Source organism: Strix uralensis, chromosome 5, assembly GCF_047716275.1.
Source record: "Strix uralensis isolate ZFMK-TIS-50842 chromosome 5, bStrUra1, whole genome shotgun sequence".
In the NCBI taxonomy this organism is placed as follows: domain Eukaryota; kingdom Metazoa; phylum Chordata; class Aves; order Strigiformes; family Strigidae; genus Strix; species Strix uralensis.
The window spans coordinates 27,762,667-27,786,137 of NC_133976.1; the positions used below are offsets into that span (position 1 = coordinate 27,762,667).

At 41.4% G+C, this 23,471-nt stretch overlaps 1 protein-coding gene across 13 annotated transcripts in view; it reads left to right on the forward strand.

The window, feature by feature from the left end:
- The window catches only part of ANKRD26 (ankyrin repeat domain containing 26), a 62,780-nt gene that overhangs the window by 36,581 nt on the left and 2,728 nt on the right, over positions 1-23,471 (forward strand). For 10 of the 13 annotated variants that reach the window (XR_012629161.1, XM_074870195.1, XM_074870205.1 and 7 more), the window contains 15 exons: positions 957-1,140; positions 1,617-1,763; positions 2,999-3,952; positions 5,704-5,856; positions 6,790-6,965; positions 7,166-7,259; positions 8,342-8,416; positions 9,550-9,675; positions 10,732-10,844; positions 11,258-11,399; positions 13,144-13,425; positions 14,140-14,375; positions 15,139-15,385; positions 20,228-20,281; positions 23,057-23,102. Coding sequence is in view for 11 of the 13 variants with exons in the window: in XM_074870195.1 (XP_074726296.1) it covers positions 957-1,140; positions 1,617-1,763; positions 2,999-3,952; positions 5,704-5,856; positions 6,790-6,965; positions 7,166-7,259; positions 8,342-8,416; positions 9,550-9,675; positions 10,732-10,844; positions 11,258-11,399; positions 13,144-13,425; positions 14,140-14,375; positions 15,139-15,385; positions 20,228-20,281; positions 23,057-23,102 (3,029 nt within the window). In the remaining 2 variants the exon portion in view is untranslated. Of the gene's footprint in view, positions 1-956; positions 1,141-1,616; positions 1,764-2,998; positions 3,953-5,703; positions 5,857-6,789; positions 6,966-7,165; positions 7,260-8,341; positions 8,417-9,549; positions 9,676-10,538; positions 10,845-11,257; positions 11,400-13,143; positions 13,426-14,139; positions 14,376-15,138; positions 15,386-20,227; positions 20,282-23,056; positions 23,103-23,471 lie in introns of those variants that run through there. The other 3 variants (XR_012629162.1, XM_074870198.1, XM_074870206.1) reach the window with 3 other exon arrangements.

A 23,471-nucleotide genomic window follows, 5' to 3' on the forward strand; every position in this document is an offset into this window, starting at 1 on the left:
TGTCAGTCTTTTGAATAATTTATTAGTGGTTGCTCATACTTGTTTTGCAAAATTTCAAAAGCAAATGTTCAACTGCCAGTTCTTATGTTAACACTTGATTTATTTTTTTTTTCTTGTTGACCATTGCCAAGATATCAGAAAAAATATTCAAAATAATTGTAAAACATGAAACTGCTTTCTTGTTTGGGTACCGTGGACACACCACAGACCAGTTTTACCATGTTGGTGCTTACTGCTGATTGTTTCAGTTAGTTAAGTTGACATTCCCTAAGGTTTTCACTATAAGTTACCTTCAAAACTAAATTACCGTTGTTTCTCCCAGATGCAGATCCACTGAGTTTTAAAACTATTTTTAATCATATTAAGCTTAAACCCTATGCATTAGTAAATCTGTTTTTGAACACTTGACCTCATTCTGGAGTAAGTAGAAACTGCTTGCTCTTCCTACAGTCAGCAGTTGGTTTAGACTTACAGAAGGCTTGCTGAACAATTGGTGGGTCTTCTGTCATAGATAAGTGTTGTGCTGCTTCATCAGTATTACTTGCAATCACTAATCCGTAATATGTAGGCAATGCTCAGCATAATAAGAAAATATATATTAATCACAGTACAAGTTTATGATGCTTTGATAAGACAACAAACTGCTTTTGAATGAAATGTCTATAATATGAAGATTATTTTTAAACAATTATAGAAATGCGCATACTACTGTATATTTATCTATGTAAACTTAGAAATAAATGATAAATCACTCAGTGGTTTATTTCTGCATCTTGTATAACTGATACCATAGATAATGGAATGAAGTTAGAATTCTTTAAAAAGTTAAAGTAAAAAATGAAATCTGAAAACATTTAACATTTTTATGGTATAAGTTGTCTCTGCAAGTTCATAATGTGGAATATCTACTTTTTATATCAGTGCTTTAGTTTCTCAAATACTCTGTTAAATCCCAGATTTACTTTGAAACAAGAAGAGGAAAAGAGGCTCAGAGTAGAAATGCTATACGAGAAAACAAGAGAAAAACTAAGGAGGAAAGAAGATCAATATTGTAAAGAGATGGAGGAGAAACAGCAACTTGAGTTACACTCAAGGAATTCAGAAATGGAGTTAATAACACTGAAAAAGCTATTGAAACAGGTATATTAAAAAATGAGTTAAACACTTTTCTTCTTATTTTCTGATTCTTTTTAATTGACATTGTATTCCAGTATGTCTAAAGAAGGAAGTACTTTCTTCATGGAAGAGGTGTTGGGTAACTATTGTCAAATTTTTGAGGACAGCTGAGAACAGTTGGTTCACAAGTGGTCTGGGTTTGCTTTTGGTTTTTTCTTTTAATTTGCAAGTTCATGATTCCTTTTTCACTTTTCCAAAATTTAGATTTCATTTGTATTTCAGGCAAAGCCTGACTTTGAGTTATTTTTCTAAAATACTACAAAACATTCTGTATTTGTTCTTAATTTTTCAGGAGAAAATTAAAATCTGTTATTTATAGATGGATTATCATAACTGTGGGGAAGCAAAAATATTTGAAAGAATACAAAGGAGAATGGGAAGATATTGCTAGCTCTTGATTTTTCTCAAGATGCAAGTAGTTTAATTATATATTACTGTAGGTTGAAGAAGAGCGTGATGAAACACAAAGACAGCTCTCTCAGGAAAAGAGTGCCAGAGCCCTGCAAGAAGGAATTTTGAACAACCACCTCTGGAGACAGAAGGAACTAGAAGAAGAGACAAGAAGAACTATAGAAAAAAATTCAGAGGTAAGTAGATCTTTTTTTTTTTCTAATTAATTAAATTTCACCATGTTCATTCTAAAGTCGTACTAAATCTTACATAATTTTTTGTGCTTCTTGATGCATTCTTTACAGTTTGCCAACATAACTTAACTCTGTAAATATCTTTTCTGTTTTCCCTTATGTCTTTAAATGTTCTGGAAAGCAGCATGAGTCCTATATGTACCTGAATTGCATATGCAAGTAGGAAACTAAAAGAAGATACTATTTACCCTCTTTCTTAAGTGATGTTATTTTTCATTTCATAAACATTTTGTCATCACTTTTTAAGGCTTCTATCAGTGAAACACCTAGCTATGTCAAAGGTTAACCAGGAAGAAAGTTGTTTGACGCTTACTTGTTGTGTTCCAATTACTTGGTCTTTTTAAATTACTTATTCCTTTATCAAACTTACTTATTTCAGGTGTACCTTTCTTTTCCACCTAACGCATACTAAAATTTTATGAAGGAATATCAGCAATGAGTTAAACTCTCTGTAGGAGTTGGAATAACTGGAGGAGAAAAAGCAATCATAAACACTGTATAAAAAAAAATAAATCTTGAAAAAGGTTTATGAATTTACTAAGAATGTCTAGTGCTTGGAAGAACTATTTGTTCTTGGCTGTGCTGCCCAATAAATGTAGGGTGAATATGTTTATGTGGAAAAAAAAGTTAGATAACAAACAGGAAATATACAAGACTATTGCATTCTAGGGCTGATTAAGTTGTATAGCTAACTTTCAGTAATACAAAAGAATAAGTGTTAAGAAGACATTTGACAACTGATGCAAGATGTAAGGTAACACAAGAAGGAAAATACCCTTTTTAGCCTTGTTTTTTACCAGATTTGTAACACAGCTAAACTAACAGGAGTATTTTAAAGGCATGCCCATACAACAAAGCACTGTCATTTTAAAAGCTTTATACTTGAGATATTTTCAGTAATTTTATTATTTGGTTGCTGGCTTAAGAAAAAAAAAAAAAAAGACATTATATATTTGGGATTTTCATTTAGGTTTTAAGGGTATGTTACACTTCCAGTGTGTGCATACATTGTACTCATGCATGGGTTCACAGAGTAGCTTAAGTATTACCTGAAATTTCACTCTTATCTTTGAAATCTTGCTTCAGTATTAGAAATGTATAAAATGCAGTTTGATGCTGAAGTGTTTTTGTAGACTCGTTTCCCAACTGGCTATTTATTCGTGTTCTCTGTCATTCAGGAATCCAACACAGAGAGAGAAAAGGATCTGTTGTACAAAAATCAGCTACTACAAGATGAGATTGCTATGCTAAGACTAGAACTTGATCAAGTAAGACTTAGGCACCAAGAGGAAGAAGGAAAGTACTTAGAGGAAAATGAGACCTTGAAAGAAAAAAATGAAGATCTCAAAAAGGAACTTAAACTGAATGAGGAAGCCTTAACAGAAACAGTTTTTCAGTACAACGGACAGCTGAACTTATTGAAGACAGAATCTGCAGTGTTAACTTCCAAACTTGAGCAGACAAAAGAAAGCAAAGACAAACTAGAAACAGAAATTGAATCATTTCGTTGCCGCCTGAACACTACTGTTCAAGAACTTGAGCGTCATCAGTCATCAAAAAGTGATGCTGAACGATCATTTCAGAGAGAACGTGATGAATGGCTTCGCTTGCAAGACAAGCTCCATCATGATCTCTCTGATGTGCGAGAAACCAACAAGAGCTTGTCTCAGCAGCTGAGTAAAGCTGAAAGCAAAGCTAATAGTCTAGAAAATGAGCTTCACCAGTTGAAACAAACGCTTAGAGAAAAAACATTGCTTTTAGAAATGACACAAAAAGAATTAAGTCAAGCCCAGTGTCAGGCAAAGGAATGCGATCATGCTCGACAACTTGAGAAAGATCAAGTAAGCAAGTTTATAATAAAGCAGGAATCCATGCAGGAGCGACTGGCCCAGCTTCAGAGTGAAAACCTTTTACTCCGTCAGCAAATGGAAGATATGCAGAACAAGGGGATCATCAAAGAAAAAGTAGTGAATGATGTGCAGGACCGGTTTAATGATATTTTCAACAAACTTAGAGCTGATACTGAAAAGCAAGTTTACCTAGTGGAAGAGAGAAACAAAGAATTAAATGCCAAGTGTACTGATTTAAGAGAACAAGTCTTTAAATATGAAACTGACAAAGTAGAAAGAGAGGTAAAGTACACACTTGGAAAGAACAATTTAAAGTTTGTCAGTTCTTGAAATTATTTTATGTTTCTAAAATGTACCAGGTATAAGTTACATGCATGGGACCAATTAATGTTGATTTTTTTCTGGTTTGTCGTGTTTCTCTTGGGACTTGTGGCAAACAGGGTGTTACTGCTGAGATCTGAGCAGAGAACAGAAAAAAGTTATCCTAGTCTAAGCTTTGATCAAGAAAAGTGATTCTTCTCTAGTATTTTCTTCGTCTCTTTTCCTTAGACTGTTTTATGCCATATAGAATGCTTTTATGTATTTGATGGTTTTTATATATGTATTGCACTGATGACACAAACAAGAGTAGTATAAAAGGCAGAACCATGCAATATGCAAGGGTTGAGAAATGAAGGTGCAAACAAGTGAAGTGATGGGGGATGGATTTATATTAAGCTCGTACAGAGAAAAAAAAATTGCTTCTCCATAAGTTGCTATCAGAATTGAAGAGTATTATAGTAGTGTCCAGGTGTTAGCTTATGTATGTGTTGTGGGGGTTCTGAGGGGCCTGCCTGCAAATTGACACAGTATATGAGTATGAAATATGCTCCTATGCAGAGCATTAGCATAACTTCTATATTGCTCAAACATGCATGAAGCAAGTGTTGCTTCCATTTCAGCCTGTAGATGGTTTTTGTCAAGAAAACAGCGTCAAGAAAAAAAAAGGTGGGGGTAGGAGTGAGGAATAAGTAGACAGTTGAAAAAGCTATAGGTAATTGGAGAAGGTAGGGTCTTCTCTATTGATAAAGTATTTTACCAGTTCCAGGTAGAGCAATGATTTAAAAGTTGACTTATTCATTTTGTTTAATCTTCCTTGACTTTTGGGAAAATAGGAAGTAATCACATTCGGTATTTAGACACTCTGGTGTAAGGTTTGTCTCCCTTAATGACTTGAATAGTGATTTAAAATTACATTTCCTTTAACGTAACAAATCCAGAATCTTTGAGTGAGGTAAATATCTCCATGTGTCAGATAACCACCTTAGTCTTCATTTGTGAGTTACTTTAAAGGAGGGGGGGAGAACTCCAGCAGTGCTGTCAATCACTGTAATGTGAATTGCTTTGTATTCTTACTACCAAAATAACAGGTTCCTTTTGAAGACACTAGATAGATAGATAGATAGATATGAACTATCCCGATTTTTTGTAAAACTAATCTGTCAGTATAAAGGCAGTTGTTATTCTAAAATGAACTTAGTAAGAAGTCTCCAAGAGGATGTGATTCAACATAAATCAACATAAAGTGTATCTCAGAAGAGCTTTCAGATATATGTATTCATTTAATTATATTTGTATAATGGAGGAATAGAACAAAGAACACTCTTAATATGAAGTCTTGGGTTTTGTCATCAGAGTAATATCTGTAGTCGAACTAGGGCTCTTATATCGCCACAGATTTCTTTGGATTTTGTTAGAAAAAAAACACGATTGCAGTGTGTGCTTCTGTATTGTTCTGAGAAGAATAGTACTTGAGCCTTTTTTTATGTATTAGGAAAGAGAAATCCTCATGAAGAGCTGCTGATAGTTTGGAGGTGCTCAGCTGAGCAAGATGAAGAGAGGACATCATCTGTGCAGATACCTGCTAGTGGCAGGCAAAATTTCATACCTTTGAGTTCAATCCAAAGACAGTTCTGTTAATCAAATAAGTTTAAAATAAAAGCATATTTCATGTTCATACAGTTTTCTTCATGCTAATTTAACTGTTTCATTAGGGCATGGTCAGACAGCTGCAGCAGGAGCTTGCCGATGCTCTTAAAAAGCAATCTATGTCGGAAGCTTCACTTGAAGTTACTACGCGCTACCGCAGTGACCTGGAGGAAGACAAATTGCGCTTGCAAAAAGAATTGGAAAAGGTTAAAACCAAGGTACATAACGTCTATATCAATAAATCTGAGGATAGCTGTTGAAAGTAGGAGCGAATGTTGTCCTAAAACCCTAGAAGAAACTTCAGCAGGATAGATTTAATGCTGTGTGAATTAATTTCACTGTTTTATAAAGCTGATGTCCATGATGAGAAGGTCTGTGACATGATGACACTATGTCCTTACTTAAACAAAGGTTTCTGTTTGCAAAGCTCCTTTGCAAAATAAACTGATGTGTCTATAGCTTACTGCATTTGGTTTGGCCAAGCAGGTTGTCTCAGTTCTGAAGAACTGGACTGCTGCCTTTGGGCTTTTTAATGCTGTCTGTGCTTCCCCTGCCCCACTCCTACCCCCCTGCCATCAGGTAACATCTTCTCAATTCTGAATGCTTTTGCAACTTATTCTGCATATAACTCTTCTCTTTCTTTTTTCCCCCTTCCTTGGCCCTGCAGTTCTTTGCCATCCTTAAGCAGCTTTCTTGCAAGTGACCTGTAAGCTACTTCCTGAGGCGGGGACCACCTTTTGCAGTGTTCTTACAACAACTGAAGTATAGAGGCCTCAGAGCTCTGAAAGAGAAATCATCCTCACCTCCTTATGAGGGAGTCGGGAAGTCACCTTAGGAGCAGGATGAACTTTTTAATTTGTGTTTTCATGGAGGAGCAAACAGGTGGATACAAGGAGTGTCACGAGTCACTGAAAGGCTAGGAGGGGCAGTGTCGGTGCTTAGAACCGTGCTCTAGTGCCCAGGGCAGGGATGGCAGAGGCCAGTATAAAGTAGTAACACCATTTGTCTTCGTTTGCTAGCAGGAGTGAAGGTTTGAACGTACTTGAAATGGTTACAGTTCTTTGGGTAGCAGCTTGAATTCTGCAGCAGCAGGTGACTCCTCTCTAGAAAAGCTCACCTCACGACTGCAGATTCCTGCTGTGATTTTACAGTTGCGGGAGTTGGAAGAACAGCACCTGCAGTCTGAGCATTGTATTTGCGATTTGAAGACGGCCTTGGATAATAAGGAAAGAGAAGTCATCGCTTCTTCCCAGAAACTGCAGGACCTCCTGTCGGCATCTTCTGGGACTAACGCTACTATAAAACAACTGGAAGAGCACGTGCAACGGTAAGAGAGTAGCGCCGTGAAGCAAGGTGTCTGTCGCTTTCTGGGATTGTGTGAGAGCGACAGGTAGCCTTGTTGCCTCACAGCAAGTTGATACACGACTTTGAAGGATGCTTTTGTCTTAGATTATGTTATTTCACACTGTTTTTTCAGAACTGGTGCTCTGGTAGATTTCCATATTAAGACCTGTATTTCTTTTTAAGCCTTGAAATTGAAAATGCCAGGTTGGAAGCCACAGTCCAGCAAGAGAGCAATAGGATTGAAGCCCTTCAGAGAGACCTGCAAGCCTCTGCCTCAGTAAGCTGACCACAAGCTTCCCTTTTTGTCAGCCCAGTTACCTGTTTCTGTGGGGAAATTTTAAGATGAGGTTTTCCGGGAGAGCCTAGGGGAACTCGGTTCCTGCGTTCTCCTGAACATAGGCTGAAGCAGGCTGCTTTCCTGGCCCGTTCCCCGCCTTTCTGGGCTTGAGCGTTTTCCCATGCTCCTATAGCAGGTCCTACTTAATGCTCTAAAAGGTAGGGATCTGACACTAATACGCTGGTGTAACTATTGTCTGCTTTAGACCCGTCGTGACATCAGATGCTACTTCAGACACTTGTCGCAATGTGTGTCATTAAAGGTATTCATCGGGTTAACTTGTGGAAAATCCGCAGGGGATATTGATGCCGAGCACTTCGCGTTGGAGGCCGGACTGGCATCATCAGGCTGGAGTAAAAACTCCACAGAGCTTTAGCTGTGCAGAATTGCTTTTCCTTTGGCCACTTGCTGTGTGCTTGTTTTGGTGAAACAGTGAACAGGAATGTATGTGGTATCATTTGCAGAACTAAGCGTGAGCCTTGGAATTGCCACTGCCTCTGCGCAGTGGTTAATTTTGGCTCAGGTGAGGTGTTCAACTGTGACCTGTATGAAGCAAATGATTTTTGTGTTGTAACCAGTAAACTAGGGTTCTTGTTATGACTGCAGTTGTTAATTATTACTGAAGAGAATTTGAAAATAACTACATATGAAAGTTGAACTTTGATGTACTGACACTGACAAGAGAAGAGGGAAGGCAGTCACAGTGCTGGTCCTTCCCCTTTGGTTAACAGGGCATGGTTTTCAGATGTACTGTGAAAAGCTGCTCCTTCCTGTTTTCATTGGAGATGCTTTGTATCCCGCACAGTGCTCTCTCTCCCTGAAGCAAATGGCAGAGGGGATGATTGCTAACAGTTTTGCAGTGGCATCAAACTAAGGCTGTTTTGATCGTTGGTGCCGGGTGTAAGTACTACAGGAAGGAAGAGGTGAAGAAGCGTGTGTAATACTTACTTTTTGTATTGAGGTGTAAACTGCAGTCTGGCAAGTCACAGTGTGTCTCCCTGCTTTTCTCAATGCTTCTGTAGGTTCATAACCGCCTGGAAGACTTGATAACTGGCTTACGAACAACACAAGCAGCTGCAGAGGACCACCAGCAGCAGGTACATAACTGGCTCCTGTGAAAGACTGTTGTAGTCTTTGCATTTTTTGTGTGCAGGTAACTGCTGAAAAGATCAGGTGGGCTGCGTAGGCACAGTTCAGCTGACAAATACCTTTCTGGTTTTAGGGCAAGGCACCCTCAGGGGAAAAGGCTGTAAATCTCCTTGTTCCCTGCTGCTGTGTTTTGTATCTGTGTGGTGGTGTACAAGATACTCGAGCTCATCAGCATGATTTGTCTGACGGTTTCTCTCCCGCATCCCACCGGGAAGGAGTGAGCAAGTGGCTGTGTGGTGCTTAGCTGTCTACTGGAGTTAAACCATAGCACACGATGGATAGGATGGATGTTGTGGGCAGGAGGGAGGTCTGTGGCTGAAAGCTGAGAGAGGAGACTGGACTTGGGAGATCCGTGTTACCTTTGCAGCTTTGTCACAGCTTGCCCTTGAGACCGTGTTAGCTTCTGTTGTAAGACCCAGCGTTACACCTACTCTGTAAGGACACTGGGGAAGGTTGTATAGCCCGAGGTGAGGATTTTTCGTCTAAGCCTTTGTCCTGAGGTTTTCATGACTTTCTGTAGATCTGTACAGAGTGCCACTAAAAGCATCTAGTCATCTTGCATTCTTTGTACTTGAACAAAATCAGCAAGTTCCGTTCCGCTCAGATCCATGTGTTAGGCAAGTCTTTGTCCCTTTGGGTAGAAGCATAAATAGTATCGCCGATTTGAAAACATTGCCTTGCTCTCAGGAGATGTACAGCTGTTACAGAGGCCGTGAGGGGAGGGTATCGTCTGTGCTGGGCACTAGAGGAATTTTTATATTATGAAGTACGTATCATTATGAACTTCAGAGGACCTTTGGAAGAAAGCGGTAGGGTGGCTGTGTGTGTGCGTGTCTTCTTATCCCCCAAAGCTGCAACCTCCTCTTGTTGCTTCTAGAGTGTTCATTCTTTCCACCAGCTTCAACTGCTGTTCTTGGCTGTGTTTCCTGAGGTGTGTTTTACACTCGCATTAGCCTCATCTGTAGGTCTTGGATGGGGAGAGGAGAGCTCAGGCTTGTTTCCATTTCAGTTACTGCTTTCTACTGCAGTGCTGTCTTTCCGGTCACCTTAGCTTTTTCTTTTGCCACTGTTGCTCTCACAGATGCAGAAGCAGGCTCTGACATCCAAGGATTTGCACAGCATGTGGGAAGAGCAGCTGAAGTCGAGATCCCACCTTGAGGAGCGTGTTGCTCAGCTTGCCAGGGAAAAGGCTGAACTCTTGGAACAGGTGAGCCCAGAAAACTCTCCAGGCACCTAGCCAATACCCAGGAGAACCATGTCCACCTTTTTGTCGAGTTCTTACATACTGGGCTTTTTCTGTGTTCCCTGCCGTTCAGGTTCTGAGTCTCTTGTCATTTGGGGATCATCCACGAAGCAAATAAAAGCTAGCTGAGTATCTTTGTGTAAACTCTGCAGTGGTTCTGTTGGGAAGAGTTCCCAGTGTGGTTTGCTATCAGTTGAGCACATAGAACAGGGCTGCAGTTCCCTAGTTCTTTCCTTGGATTCCTTTTGGTCATCTTCTGATGTTGTGGTTTCTCGTCAGGGTTAAAATGCTTCCTCTTTCCAGTGCAGTGTATGGAGAAGATACTGCATGTTTTCAGGGTAGCAGGAGATTAAAAGCGTTGCAGAAACTCTGGCCAAATGAACTAGTGCTTGGGAAGCAAGAAATGGCTGCCAGTTTCCAAGGGGCAGTCTTTCCTTTTTCTCCTTTTTCATAGAGGAAAAGTGGAAGTACAAAGTCAAACCAACTGCCGTCTCTCCTCTGGCTTGGCTGAGAAAACACCAAGAGGAAGAACAGCATATGAATATACACCCCAAAAGAAGGGATGGAAGTATGACAGGGGGGAATAAAACATTGAAGGATTCCAAAAGATCACATTCCTCCGCAAACCTCTGCCTGCTGGTCGTTGAAGATCACAGGAAAGCTTTAAACTGACATATGCTCTCCCATGATGTGCACACCTATGTAATCCCTGTTATGAGCAGAATAGCTGCCAAAATGGTTCTCCAGCATCTTTTGCAACTTTTTGCCTTGAAGCATTAGAAGTGTGTGGGCTTTGCTTCATCAGGAGAATCTGTTTCTGTTTTTAGGTATTGGCCTGTTTGATGTGAAACATGAAGTGATTACATGTTCTCAGGAATTCTGTCAATTGGCGTTCTGTGGAACTTGGCTAACAGATAGAGACGTACTGCAGCTTTCTCTGTGGAGAACACTAGATGCACATACTGCATGGAGATCCTGTTCCTATGCTCTGTGTGTCATGTATCTTTTCTGTTTTGAAAGTGTGAGAGTGAAAGAAAGAAAGTGAAGAAGCTGGTAGAGTTGAAACGCCCAGTCGAACTGCGCCTGGATCAAGAAATGAAAAGAAACATCGAACTGCAGAAAGACTGCAAGAGGTATGGCTTTTTAGAATGGTGAAGAGGTATCCCCGAGTCGAAGTCAAGCTTTATTGCACCTCAGTGTAAAAATAGGTGCACGTAACCCTGAGCAAATTCAAGCCCCCTGTTAGTTCTTGCAAGGTGCTTCTGTACACGCCTGTAGTTGTCAGTAGTTGACAAAAGAACTGCAAATGCAGATTGCCCTGTGGCTTTCCTGGGAGGGAAGGAAGCCTTTTACTCCCCTTTTCAGGTGACATTTGGACCCTCCAAGTGACTTGTGGCATGGGAATGCTGGTTTTTCTCAGTAATTCCTGGTGTGTCAATCACATTAAAGATGGAGCAAGGCACGTCTGTGCTGTGTACTTGAGAATATGTGAAACAGGCCCGTTGTTCCTTTGCTTCATTGTTTTCTTGACTGATTTGCTGTGCAGGTTGAAGAGGCTTCTGGACAGAGCTATGAAGAAACTGAGAGTGTATGAGGAGAGAGAGACAGAGTCCCAGCTTCATTTGCAGGGAGAGATGAAGAACAGATATTCTGAAACGGTCAATGAAATTGGTAGATTAAGAACAAAGGTGAGCACTGCTTTGTTTGAGGTTTGGTGGTGGTGGCGCTTTTTCTTTTGAAACCTGTGTTACTCTTTCCTTATACTTCTTTTCCTGCTGCTGATTTTTTTTCTTGGCTGTATTTTGGAATTGACTGACTTTCTGGATGCTCCTTCTGCTGTTAACCATAGTAGATGACTATAACTCGTACTGGTGGGCATATCCTTATGGGCAAGGCTGGCGGTCCCACAGGCCCTCAGCAAGAAGAGCAGAACAGGTCCAGTGACGGTGAGCGGGGTCAGCCAAGAGTGCAGATCACCAGGCCAGTCCGTAGGGATGCGCAGGTCTGCAGTCCAACCAGGACATTGTGGCCATGCGGTGAGGGCCAGGGCTGAGAGCAATGTGGCCTGGCACAGGCCTGGCTGCAGCCTGAGGCTGTGGCAGCATCTTCTAGGGCCGACAGATGAATCCCTTCTCTGGAAGAGAGGGACGTAACACCGCCGTAACTCAGAACAACTGTATGAAGTTGGCTTTGCCCAAGATCACCCCTTGAGCCCCACCTTGAGCGTGAGATGAGCAGGAGGCACTTCAGGTTTTGCTTTTCTAAATGGTGTCGTTTCTTCCCAGGGCACGATGCGGTGAGGTGATGCGGAAAAATTGCTGTAACTTATGGTGGACTAGTAGCTGTCTCAGCCCATCTTGCCCTTGTCATGGGGACCCAGAAGGAGAGTTCCCAGCAGTGCTTTTGAGGTTGCTCTGGCTGTTCAGTAGCACGTAACCTTTTATCTACTCCTCTGCTCGTTACTCAGCTTTGCTGCCAAAGCAGCTGTGTTTCAGAGCTAGGTTCGTATTTAGAAGGTACTGTAGAATGAGTCAGCTGCCTTTGCAGTGGCTCATCTTCAGTCCAAAAGTTAGTAGCGGTTTTGTGTTTCTGTTGGAAGAGTTATTCTGAATGACGGGGAAGCGCATTACGTTCAGGTGATTTTAAATCAGTCTAAAGTTTCTACTTGCTGTTAGAGACTTTTTCAAGTGTTATGATGCTGGGTTCCTCCATTTTTTTTTTTTAATACAAGACAGGACGTGGTGTTTTATGTTCAACAGGTATAGAAAAGGTGTCTTTCTGGAGGGGGAAGAGGAGGACAGAGCTGTAGTTGACCACTGGGGCCTAATGAAAGTCTGCTATTCCCTGCAAAATTTTGAAAATAAACCGCAGTTTTGACCTAGAGAAAATAAGTCTTCCTCCACCACTGCTGTAAATGCTGTGTTCTGAAGCACTATTTACAAATCTTTCGGTGTAATGGAAAACAAGGGCATCTGTTTCTTGTCTTGTCAGTTCTGTAATGAAGCTTTGACTGTGTTGACAGCATGTACAAAATCCCATCAAGCGTGATACATGTGGTTTTGGGTGAAACCAGAAGGTGGCTGGGTACGGGCGTGTTTGATTTCCCGTGACCGTAAGAGCATCTCACGGAGGAATAGCCCTAGTGCTTTTCAGCCGAGCTCCACGGGTGAAATGCTGCTAGTTTGGTACCTCTTGGTCTGTGACCTGCTGCGAAAGAACTGAGCAAGGATGGGAGCCTGAGGAATCCTATCAGAAATGATGTCCAAGCTGTTCTTGTTTTAAAAGAAGAGCCTGGTTTCACTTTGGTTTTAATACTGAGTCAGCAGATGACAAATACGGTCTCCATGGCCAACCCCTTGAAGGATTTTCACAGAATTGACTGATTTTAGATGCCTCTGAGTTCCTTTTTATTTTTTTTTTTTCTGTCTACAGGTTGGTGAACTTTCCCAGCAGCTGGAGATAGAGTCTAAAAAATGCATGGAGCTGGAAGCACAAAATCAGGATTTGCGAGAAGAGTTGTCCACTATGCGTGGGAACCATGAAAAACTGGAGAAGAGCAAATGCCAGCTGAAAGAAGAGCTGGCTAATCTCAAACATCATTTGGACACTAACATGGTGGATCATAGCCAAATAGAACAATATAAAAAAGACATAGAAGAACGAGCTGGTCAAGAAATAAGACAAAAACTGCAAGAAGTCAATCTATTTTTGCAGGTAAGTGGATTTCTCACTTGTGTCTGTAGTCTCTATCATATCCTTTTGTTGTCGTCGTCATTTTTTCGTATTTTGGTTTTGGTGCCTGACTGTGTGTGTTAGTGCCGTGCCTCTGTCTTTCCTGAAGGGCAGTGGGAGAAGCGAATGTGGTTGGGCAGGAGTGCTTTCCTCTGCGTGTGTAATGTGCCTGCAGGTCCCCGAATCAAAAGCTTGCCCGAGGTAGATTTCCTTTTGCAGTTCTTGGGAGGTATCGCTGCCCGCTGGTCTTGTTCTCGCTGTTCATCCTTGCGTGGGTGCTGCAACTTAACGGTTGTCATGGCCAGACATACAGTCCTGCTTTGTCATGGTACAGGGGAAAGCGCTCAGGAACAAAGTCACTCAAGCTGCGGCGGGGGAGCTGGAGGGTGGGTGGAGGTGAGGAATCCTCATCATTTCTTTGAGGACTCCTTTTCTATATGCCCTGTCCCACAGACACAGTGTTCTTTCATTAGTAGCTCTGATGAACAATAGTGCTAAGAGGGGGGTTCCTTCTGCATGAAGAGACTTATTTAACACGGTACTTCCAGGGTTCGGCCTTGATTGCTGATGGTAGTGAGGAGGCACAGTTGCCTCGCTGAGTAAAGCCGGGCCCTTGCAATTGGGTACGTGAAAGTGACTGGCCCCGGAGAGTTCTCTTTTTCTCTGCGGTGGTTGAAAGTGCATTATCTGCTTCAGGCACAGGCAGCCTCCCAGGACAGACTGGAACAAATCAGAGCCAGTCATCATGCTTCTCTGAGAAACCAGCTAAAACACAGAATTCGAGATCTCGAATGTGAATTGGACAGGATAAAAAACACCCAACAAGACAGTATTTTTCAAAAAGAATCCACGCAGGCAGAAGCGGAAAGGTACAAAGAGCTGTATCTGGAGGAAGTGAAAATTAGAAGATGCCTAGCAAATAAACTGGAAAGGTAAGTCCGTGCTTTTTTGGACTGGTCATTAGATACTACTTTTTCCTCATGCATTTTCCTCCTAAAATCCCTCTTCTACATCCGGTCAGCATTATGTGTGTAAGCATAAAATGGCATATTTGTGAGGAAAGTACCTTAAGACTCTTTCCCTTCCTTAGAACTCTCTTCATTTCTCTTTAGTGTTCCAGCAGCAGCAGCAGCACTGATCATGGCATTCATAGGGTATTTTTAAAGTTGCTGGTGTTTTAACAGGCAGCCTTTTTGCCCATCTCTAATAATCTCCTCCTCTTGTTCTGTGTATGGCAGAAAAGGTAAATTTCATGTCCTTTTCTCCTTGAATAAGGGTAGGCCCTTCAGAGAACAGAACTGGATTCAGTGAAGCCAAAAAAAAAAAATCTGCGTTGGCTTCCATTGTAGCGGTGTGCCTGAGGTTTGCGCTTTCCTTGGGAAAGGGAGGGTAGCCCAGAGGTCTTACGCAGGTGACGTACCTTTCAGAAGAGGCTAGGTAAACACATGGCATTCACGGATTGCTTTGAAGCCCTAATGCTGAGAAGTCCTAAGTAACTCTTGCTGCTCCTTGCAGGTAGGGTGACTTCTTAGAAAGAGGCTCTCCAAAAAACCTCAGACCAAATTCTGTTCTTATTTTGGATGCCCTTAATCCCTTCCACTTTCACAAGTCAGGTAACAGTCAAAGACCTGCAGGGTAACTTTGCGAAAGTGCTACTACCAAAGGTAATTCTCTGTATGCTTCTGAATGTTTCAGAGCTAATGAGAGACTAGCAGAAGCCAACGCTAAGCTCCTGCAGGAGCGCCGTAGAAGCAAATCTTTAATCACCACCAGCATTGTCAGTGGAGGCCTGTCTGCAAGTCCAGTTCTGCATCCAGCTGAACTGGGACAGCTTGGCAACAATTTGGCCCTGAACAGAAGTCTGAGCCTAGGAGGAAGCTTCCTAAGCCCAGCCGGGAATGCTTTATCATCAAGAAAAAGGGTTGAAGCCTATGTGGCTAAGGTAAGCGTTTTGAAATCCCGTTCTCAACTGCTGCTAAAGGGTATCCATAGGGAAGGTTGTGCTCTTTTTAGCCTAAAGTGAGAATCCATTCATCGTTCCAAACCGTATGGTCTAACAGGTCAAAACAATTGCTAATCATCAAACCAGTACACAACTACCTGTGGTGGGGGTGAAGGCTGCTGGTCATCGGGGTTGTACAAATTTCCAGGAGTGCTCAAAGACCAAAAAATACTGACATCTAAACAATGAACTGGGTAACTACATTCTTTTACAAGAGAAACTGTTCTTTGCAAAAGAACACTGTTCCCAGCTAAGGTCTTCCTTACATTTTAATCTATAGTACGTCTGGCCTATTTAAAAGGGCTAACTTTATGATGAGTGCAAAGCTCCATCAGGCATCTTTCTTGGAGACACTTTTTCCTTCTTCACTGTTCTTCATTTTAGCAGTTTCTTCACTGGGACTTGTTTTAGTACATTCATACCAACAAAGGGATGCTTCAAAAATAGGATGATGTGAACGGCATCACGTAACTTCTCACTTTATACTTCAGTGCGGGACATATACTATGCGTAGGGGGCATTTGGTTTTGCAGTTCCTGCTGTGTGTTATTACGTGAAAAGCTAAGGTTAACTACTCCTCAGGAACTCTTCACAGCTTTCAGTTCCACAGCAGTGCTGCAACCTCTGCATTTCCTCTGGTCAAAGTATGCCCTGCAATTAGCAGTCGGTGTGATAGCCCATCCCTCACCGAATGGTGAACATTGTAACGTTGTATCATGAGATTTGGAAACCAGATGTCGATAGTTGTGATCAGTTTCCCACCTAGCATAGGCCTGAGGCATGGACGAGCTTCCCTATTCAGTCAGCGTTCTATCCCTCACGTGTTCTGCTGTTTGAACGAATGGGAGAAGTATTTGTTCACTTCTAAGTCCCTCTCGGTTCAGTGGTCCCACCCACATCGGAAAGAACCCATTTCAACAATGTGTCTGCATACTGCACCTGGTTTAAGGAAAAAAACCACAACAAAACCAGACAAAGCAGGGTAGGCAATGCGTAGCGGTGGCAGTTAGAGAGATTAACTTTTCTGTATCACCGTGAATGTGCTTTTCAGGTCAGAGGGGTGGACATGTATTACAGAAAGAGCTCGGGAGGCAATTAGTACTGTACCATCTGCAGGGGCTATTCTGCATGCAGGCGGTAGAAAGGAGGCAAAACTCAGGGACCCGCTGCAAAAGTGAAATAAGGAGAAGGCCAGGACAAGGCCACGAGACGGGTAGGGAGCAGGGAAGAAGTGAGGAAAAGGAAGGACAGAGAGGCGGGAGCAAGGTGTTAAAAGAAGGAAAAGGCAAAGGAGGAAACCAACCCACCTCTAGGAAAAAAAGCTGCCCTAGTTTCAAAGAAAAGGGTTAACAGGTGTGCCTCTTTTGAAGAAGAAGCAGGAAGAAAGATCGTGAAGGGAAAGAAAGCGGGAGTACTCGGTGCTTCTTAACTGAATTGCAGCAACATTCTTTGGGTACTTTCCATTTTAATTTTCCAGAAGAAATTGGAACTCTCTGACAAAACTTTGAGATGCCCAGTATCAAGAGAGATACCTTTACTAATTTACTAGCTTCCCTAAAGTATATTACAGAAATTCAAGATTTTAAAAAGCTATTTCATAGCTCATTGTTTTTATCCAGTTGCTAATGTATTCAGATATATATTTCAAATCCTTATATAGGCTGCTTCAACATTTTGTGAAAAATGGCTCCCAAATCGACTTGTGAAAAACATTTGAGCCGATTGCAGGAAAAGCTTGCCTTGGATCTGAGAGCGGTGTTACTGTTCTCGCTCAGTGCCCCGACTTCCACAGAAGCCATAAAGTTTCTTTTCAGAGCGTATGTCTCACATTTTGTGATGGATCGCTGTGCTGGGCAATGCTTTTAGGTTTCGGTGCTGTTTTTCGAGGCCTCACTTTGAAGATCTGAAAAAACAGAACCAAAAAATACCCCTCAGCCTTGAGCAGACTCTCGAGGAAGTTGAAGAACAATTACGTATGACATTTCCCCAGTCTCCAATTGCGGATGTCAGGTGGGGTTTTGTTTGTAGTTTGGGGGCGTTCTTATATACCCACATTTCTCCTTCCTCGTGCAGTTTTGTCAGTAGGACTTAGTCCCCTGAAGTCCTCTCTGGTCTTGTTTACAACCAACAGAGACTTTTAGTTTGTTGTCGACAGAGAAGCAGAGGATAATTCGCTCTTGCTTTACACAGATCGTCTTCTCGGGATTAGCTTTTAAGTCTAATACAGTATTAGATATTCTCATATTTTCTTCCTGGAATGAAGGTGAATAAAACTAATGCTAAATCCTCAGAGAATTTACCAATTTCTTAGCATTTCTACCAGGTTCTCTTAAGAAAAAGCTGTCAATCTCAGCATGCCTGTTTTCCCTCAATCAAAGTTGAAGGCTGGTCTCTGGGACTCAGAATTACTGGTTTGAATTTATCCTTCCTGTTCGTAAATGCAGCTGCACATCCTTCTTTGATACTGCTTCCTCCTGGTAATCACCAGTTAGGGAACAACTGAGACTAATTGTAATGGCACTGTCTGTAGCCTCAGTCACTCAGTGTTCAGTGTATTCAGGAAAGTCTAAAACCTGGTCTTCTCTTTCAGAGTCCTTCAGTAGAAAGAGAGAGAATCCTCAGAGGTGCAGTAGTTCCTGGAGGACATGCATCTAAGCGGGTATTTCACTCAGAACTGCTGGCTTAAGTTTCCTCAGCTGAGTGCAGTATGCTATTAACAGTGTTTGAAGCCATACTGTATCTCTGAGGAACTGAAAGTAAAGGATTCTTGACATGGGTGTTAAAAAAAAAAAAAAAAAAAAAGAGGATTGAATTGGAAAATAGGGCTTTAAGTTAGGAAGTAACAAAAGGGAAAAAATGCATGTATCCCTTTGCATACAACAGTGGGTGGTGAATCGCAATCTGTTTCCAAATGCAGAATTACCAGATGCACAGTCTGTGCTGTCATTTCTGCAGGAGTCCGGTGCCATTCCAGAGACAAGTTAGAGCATGAGGAAAGAATTCAGAGATGACAGTTTTAGTCTCTTTTGAAGTGCTTTGTCGGTTGTCCTGCTCAGTACTCTGTCCTGCTCACTACTCTGCCTGTTCACCAGTTTATTTAAAGACAGAAGAGCTTCTGTGACTCTAAGCCTTTTCTTCACTGTTTGCTTCAGTTATGCCTCAGACTTTTTTCCAGTAACCTGGTTCCCATCTGCAGAATTTGTCTTGCTTTTAAATTCAAGCTGAGCAGTGCCTTCTTGACTGGAGATTACAAATGCTCCTGCCACTAAAGCTCATAATGACAGGGAGTTAAAGAGCTTAAGTTGCAGTGTGCCTCAGGTAGTCGTCTTGCAGTTCTTTTTTAGTCAAAACTCTCTGTGCAGATCTGGTGTTTCTCACAGTAGCTTCCTCAAGGTGAGAAGGGCTATTTGAAGTAGAGGACATGCCATTCTTAAGAGGAAGATGTTTATGTAAAATTTGGTTTGTGCAAAAGCTTTGGAGGAGCTTCAGGGGCAAGGAAGTGAAAATAACTTGACACTGCTATTATTCAAAATGTTGGTATTAATTCTTTGTGCAACTGTTGGAAAAAAATTGGTAAATGATGCTGATTGCAAACAAGAGGAAGAAGTGCTCCTTTGGTAAGTGGACACAGTTGCTTCTTTTAGACATAGTGAAGGAATTTGGAGTTGAAAGGCTTGAAAGGTTTCGCAGTTTTCCTAAACCACTGCTTAACGCAAGGCATGAATGTCAATGATTATGCATATTTTGAAGATGGTCATGTTGCAAGCTCAGAAAAAAATGAGCATTTTATTCTTAAAAAAAAAACCAAAGAAATGTGATCCATTATGGTATAGACTCTTCCCCCTTATCAAATATATATATGCTACAGAAATTAATAACCTTGAAACGGAAGTGCAGAAGTATCTTGAAAAAAACAAAAAAAGTTCATACTGACACAAGCTCATTAGTCAGTAAAATCCCAATCACCTGCAAATGCCTTTGGGGTTTTTTGGTAGTTTTTATTTTCATTAGAGCTCCAGTAATGAGGAATAAATTACAAGTGCTTGAAAAATTCTGTGCATCTAATTACAGTGACTGTAGCAACTAGCAGTTCATTAAGGAGGAAGGAGGTTGGCTGAAATTTGTTTCATAGTAGGACTTGTGTCATAAGAAGGACGTACGTGTGTATTGCCTGTCCTTTACAGGAGTAAAAAGATCTTGGATGGGGTCTTTCTTTTTATAATCTGGTCTACTGACTCCCAAACTGCTCATGAATTGGCATGTCACTACCCAGAACTAAACTGAATCAAGCAGTTGAAACACAAACATGAGGTACCATTAGTGGTGTCTTAATACCTCTTACTACTGTTAGTTGTCTTAGTCCATAGACTAAGGCAAGGAATGTCTACTGCAAGTGCTGCAAGGAGATTTTGGGACTGGAGTCCTGTTGTTAGGTTTAACAAATGTCAAGCTGAAATCCCAACAGCTGTGCTAAAGGCTGGTCAAAATGAATGTAAGTGTCTTGACATAAAAAATAATAGTGAACTCTGCTAGCTGCAACCAGTGTGAATTAGTGGATTTATGAAACCAGTTTTCCTACATAATGTGAAAAAGAGAATGTCTGCTTCCTACTCTATCTCTCAATTTCTGTTCCTTTTCTGATTTAATTTTCCATCTGCACTCTTGTATTGTAGCAGTCTTTCGTTTGTTAGATTTTTTTACTTGCTTCACTTAGACGTAGGCCATGTTCTTATTTCTCACTGAAGACCTTTGAACTTAAGGCTGTTTTTCTCTCTTCTTCAGCTCCTTAATCACAAATCTGTTCTCTCTCTTCCCTGCAGCCAGATACATGACAAGGTTTGTAGCCAGTATTGTTTAATGTTGGGTGGTATTTTATACTGGAGATGTTTTGTCTATTTATGCTGTTAGGTTTGATTAACACTTACTGATGCATTCATGTTTTCCTGATACTGCAAATATTTTGAACTTTTTAGCTTGTCCAAGTGAAAGAATGACTGCTGCAGAGTACTTCCATGCTTTATGTATTTGTAATAGTGTGGCTTCTGTGGTATCTAACTGTCTGTAAGATGACAGTGTATGGATTTCATCTGCTACAATGGAACTTCTTTAGAAGTAAGCCAGTTTACCCTCTTGCCAGTTCTGATACTCAAAAAGTTCTTGGTAGTAACAGCAGTTGTGTCTGGAGTACCAGTGCTGTTCTGAAGTTGAGTTCCTAGACTCTTTAAGTATCATCTCATGGAGTCTTACAGGTTCCAACTTACTCTGTGCTCAGACAACCCGTGTGGGTAAGTAGCAAGTCAACACTGCTTTCTGAAAAAGAATTATTGAGAAGGTGATTGCTGCAAGGGAACCCAGTATGTTACTGCCTAAAGAGATGTCCAGTGAGATGAGAAATACCTGCTCAGGAGGATTGGGATAGTCAGCTGCAATGCCTTTTCCAGGGGGTTGGGGAGAAGAACACTGGAGGCAAGTTATAGTCCTCAAAGGTGTATTTTGCCTGGCTCTTCATTCCCTTTTTAGAAATCAGTGTGTTGGCTTTATTTCCACCTATTTTTCTTTCCTCAGGCATGGATGAGAATCACTAAGATGTTAATGCAATGACTAAGAGGAAGAGAAGATATTTTTCTTCTCTTGATTCATCCACAGATGTTGCAGAGGGTCCTGTGGACGTTCTGGTCATTGTGAAGGCTCCAGAAACCAGGGAAAGTGGTTTCCTCTAACACCTCAACTACTACTGCTTTGCTTAGGATTGGTCCTGGTTTTGGGTCATCTTTTTATCCAAGCATATAGTTTTCCTTTTTTTTGTTTGTTTTTGTTTTTTGTTACCTATGTCTCATTTCATGTGTTAGGGGGTCCCTTCTCCCCTGGATTTTTCTGCTGCTTGTACCTGCTTGAAAAAAATTGGAGATTTGGGGGGTCCTTTTTTCATTGTCCTTTCAGCTCTGTACTGACCTCACCTAGCTGTGAAGGCACAGGCTATAGCATTGAAGTACCCCTGGGTGGTGGTTTTCCTGGAGGAGCTGGTAAATTTGGTCACAGCTATCCCTGTAGTCCTGGAGAGAGGGCCCTTCCCTCCACTTTGCTGGTTTATGGCTCCACTTCTTTGGCCCTTGCAGTCACTGCCTGTTACTGTTCCTCTTGTGAGGGTATGCAGAGTGCTTCCCTTCCTAATGCTTTGGTTTTCTCTGGCCTGTTGAGTACATTGTACAGTGTTTCAGTTTTTTTTTTTTTTTTCTTTTTTTTTGGTATGTTGCTAGGTGAACCTGCTCATTGCAGAAAATAAATACTTATTCCCCAGGGATTCAGTACTAAAAATCAAAGAACAGGTGAGGGTGGAAGGGGCCTCTGAAGATCATCAAGTCCAACTCCAACCCTGCTGAAAGCAGGGTCAGCTGTAGCAGGTTGCTCAGGGTTATGTCCAGTCAGGTTTTGTACATCTCCAGTGATGGACACTCCACAACGTTTCCTGGGCAACTTGTACCAGTGTTTGACCACACCTGTAATTTAAAAAAAAAATAAATTCTTATGTTAAAATGAAATGTCCTCTATTTCAGTCTGTGCCCATTACTCTTGTTCTTTTACTTGGCACCACTGATAAGACTCTGGCTCCACCATCTTTACTCCCCCCACCATGCATTTATACACGTACATAAGGCCTCCCTGAGCTTTTTCTACTCCAGTAAAGAAACAGTCGCAGCTCTCTCAGCCTTTCCACATAGCTCACGGGCTCCAAGCCCTTCAGCATCTTCATGGCCATCACAGGCCTGGAAGATGTGTAGCATCTATTTTGAAATTCACTTCTGTGGGTCACAGACTTGATGGAAAAAAATGTAGGAGTCACAAGTATCACCAAATGTGAACAGCAGCATATAGCGCTTGGACTTGCTAGTAATCTAAGCTGATTTCAGTTATGTAATAAAACCCACAGCACTTGCTGGGTAGAAGCTGTAGCTGTTGCTATCTCTTCGTAGTACAAAGGTTGCAAGAAAATACTGTGTGTGATTTTATATTTTTATATACATGGGTCATGGTATTTGCAATAACAAGAAAGCAGAATCTTGGCGTGATCTGTAGGAGCTCTTTCAATTTTCCATCTTAAACTGGAGATAAAAATACTGGCGCAGGCTTTTTTCTATACAATGGCGTATGTCAGTCCTGCAGTAGCTACTTGTGTACCTCTTCTCTTAGGAAGCTGCAGAAGGCAGTCTCAAGTGGATTTGTCCCTATGGATGGCGCTTGTGCATCTCTCAGCACGTAGCTGACATTCTGCTCATGTATTTGGTGATGGACTTTAGCCATACCTTCACTGTAATAACTCCACTGTGCTTTCTTCCTGTGTAGTTTTAAATGCCCAGTTATAATCCAGCTGGTGAGTTACAGAGAGTTTTGGGCTACAGCTAGTGTTGCTCAGCCATAAGAATGTTACAGCCTGGCTGACCAAGAGTTCCTCTTCAATAAAAATCAAACCCCAAACCAAGATGTCTCTATTTGGGATGATGCCTTTAGATTTTGTCACATGCTATGTGTGGGTTTTAAGACTGTTTTAGACGTTTAATATGACAAAAATATAACTGTTAAAATGTTAACTGTGTATTTTCTCTGTAATTCTAGATACGGCAGGAACTGGATGAAAAAATCACGAAAGAACTTGAACAGGGTAATGTGGCATGATGTTAGGAGCGTTTTGAAGGAAAAAGATGACTGTTCCTAACTCTTGAAAATATTGACTTGAAAGCCGTCAGGTTCCTGTGCTAAGCGCAGGGTTTTTTCTACTAGCTTTCCAGTTTAGACTCGAAAGTGAAAACTTCCCGCTTACCAAAACTTTGTGGAGCATGTTATGCAGTTGCCTGGAAATAGCCAGGCGCAAAGAAAACTAACCCATTTCCCCCACACAGATACACTTGGCTTAAGCTGAAGTCACCTCTCATGAGAGTTGATCCTCAGGCACAAACATCAAACATAAAAGAAGCCCTGAGATAAGATTTTTATAGACTTCAGCCATTGCTTCTCCTTCCATCTGCATCGA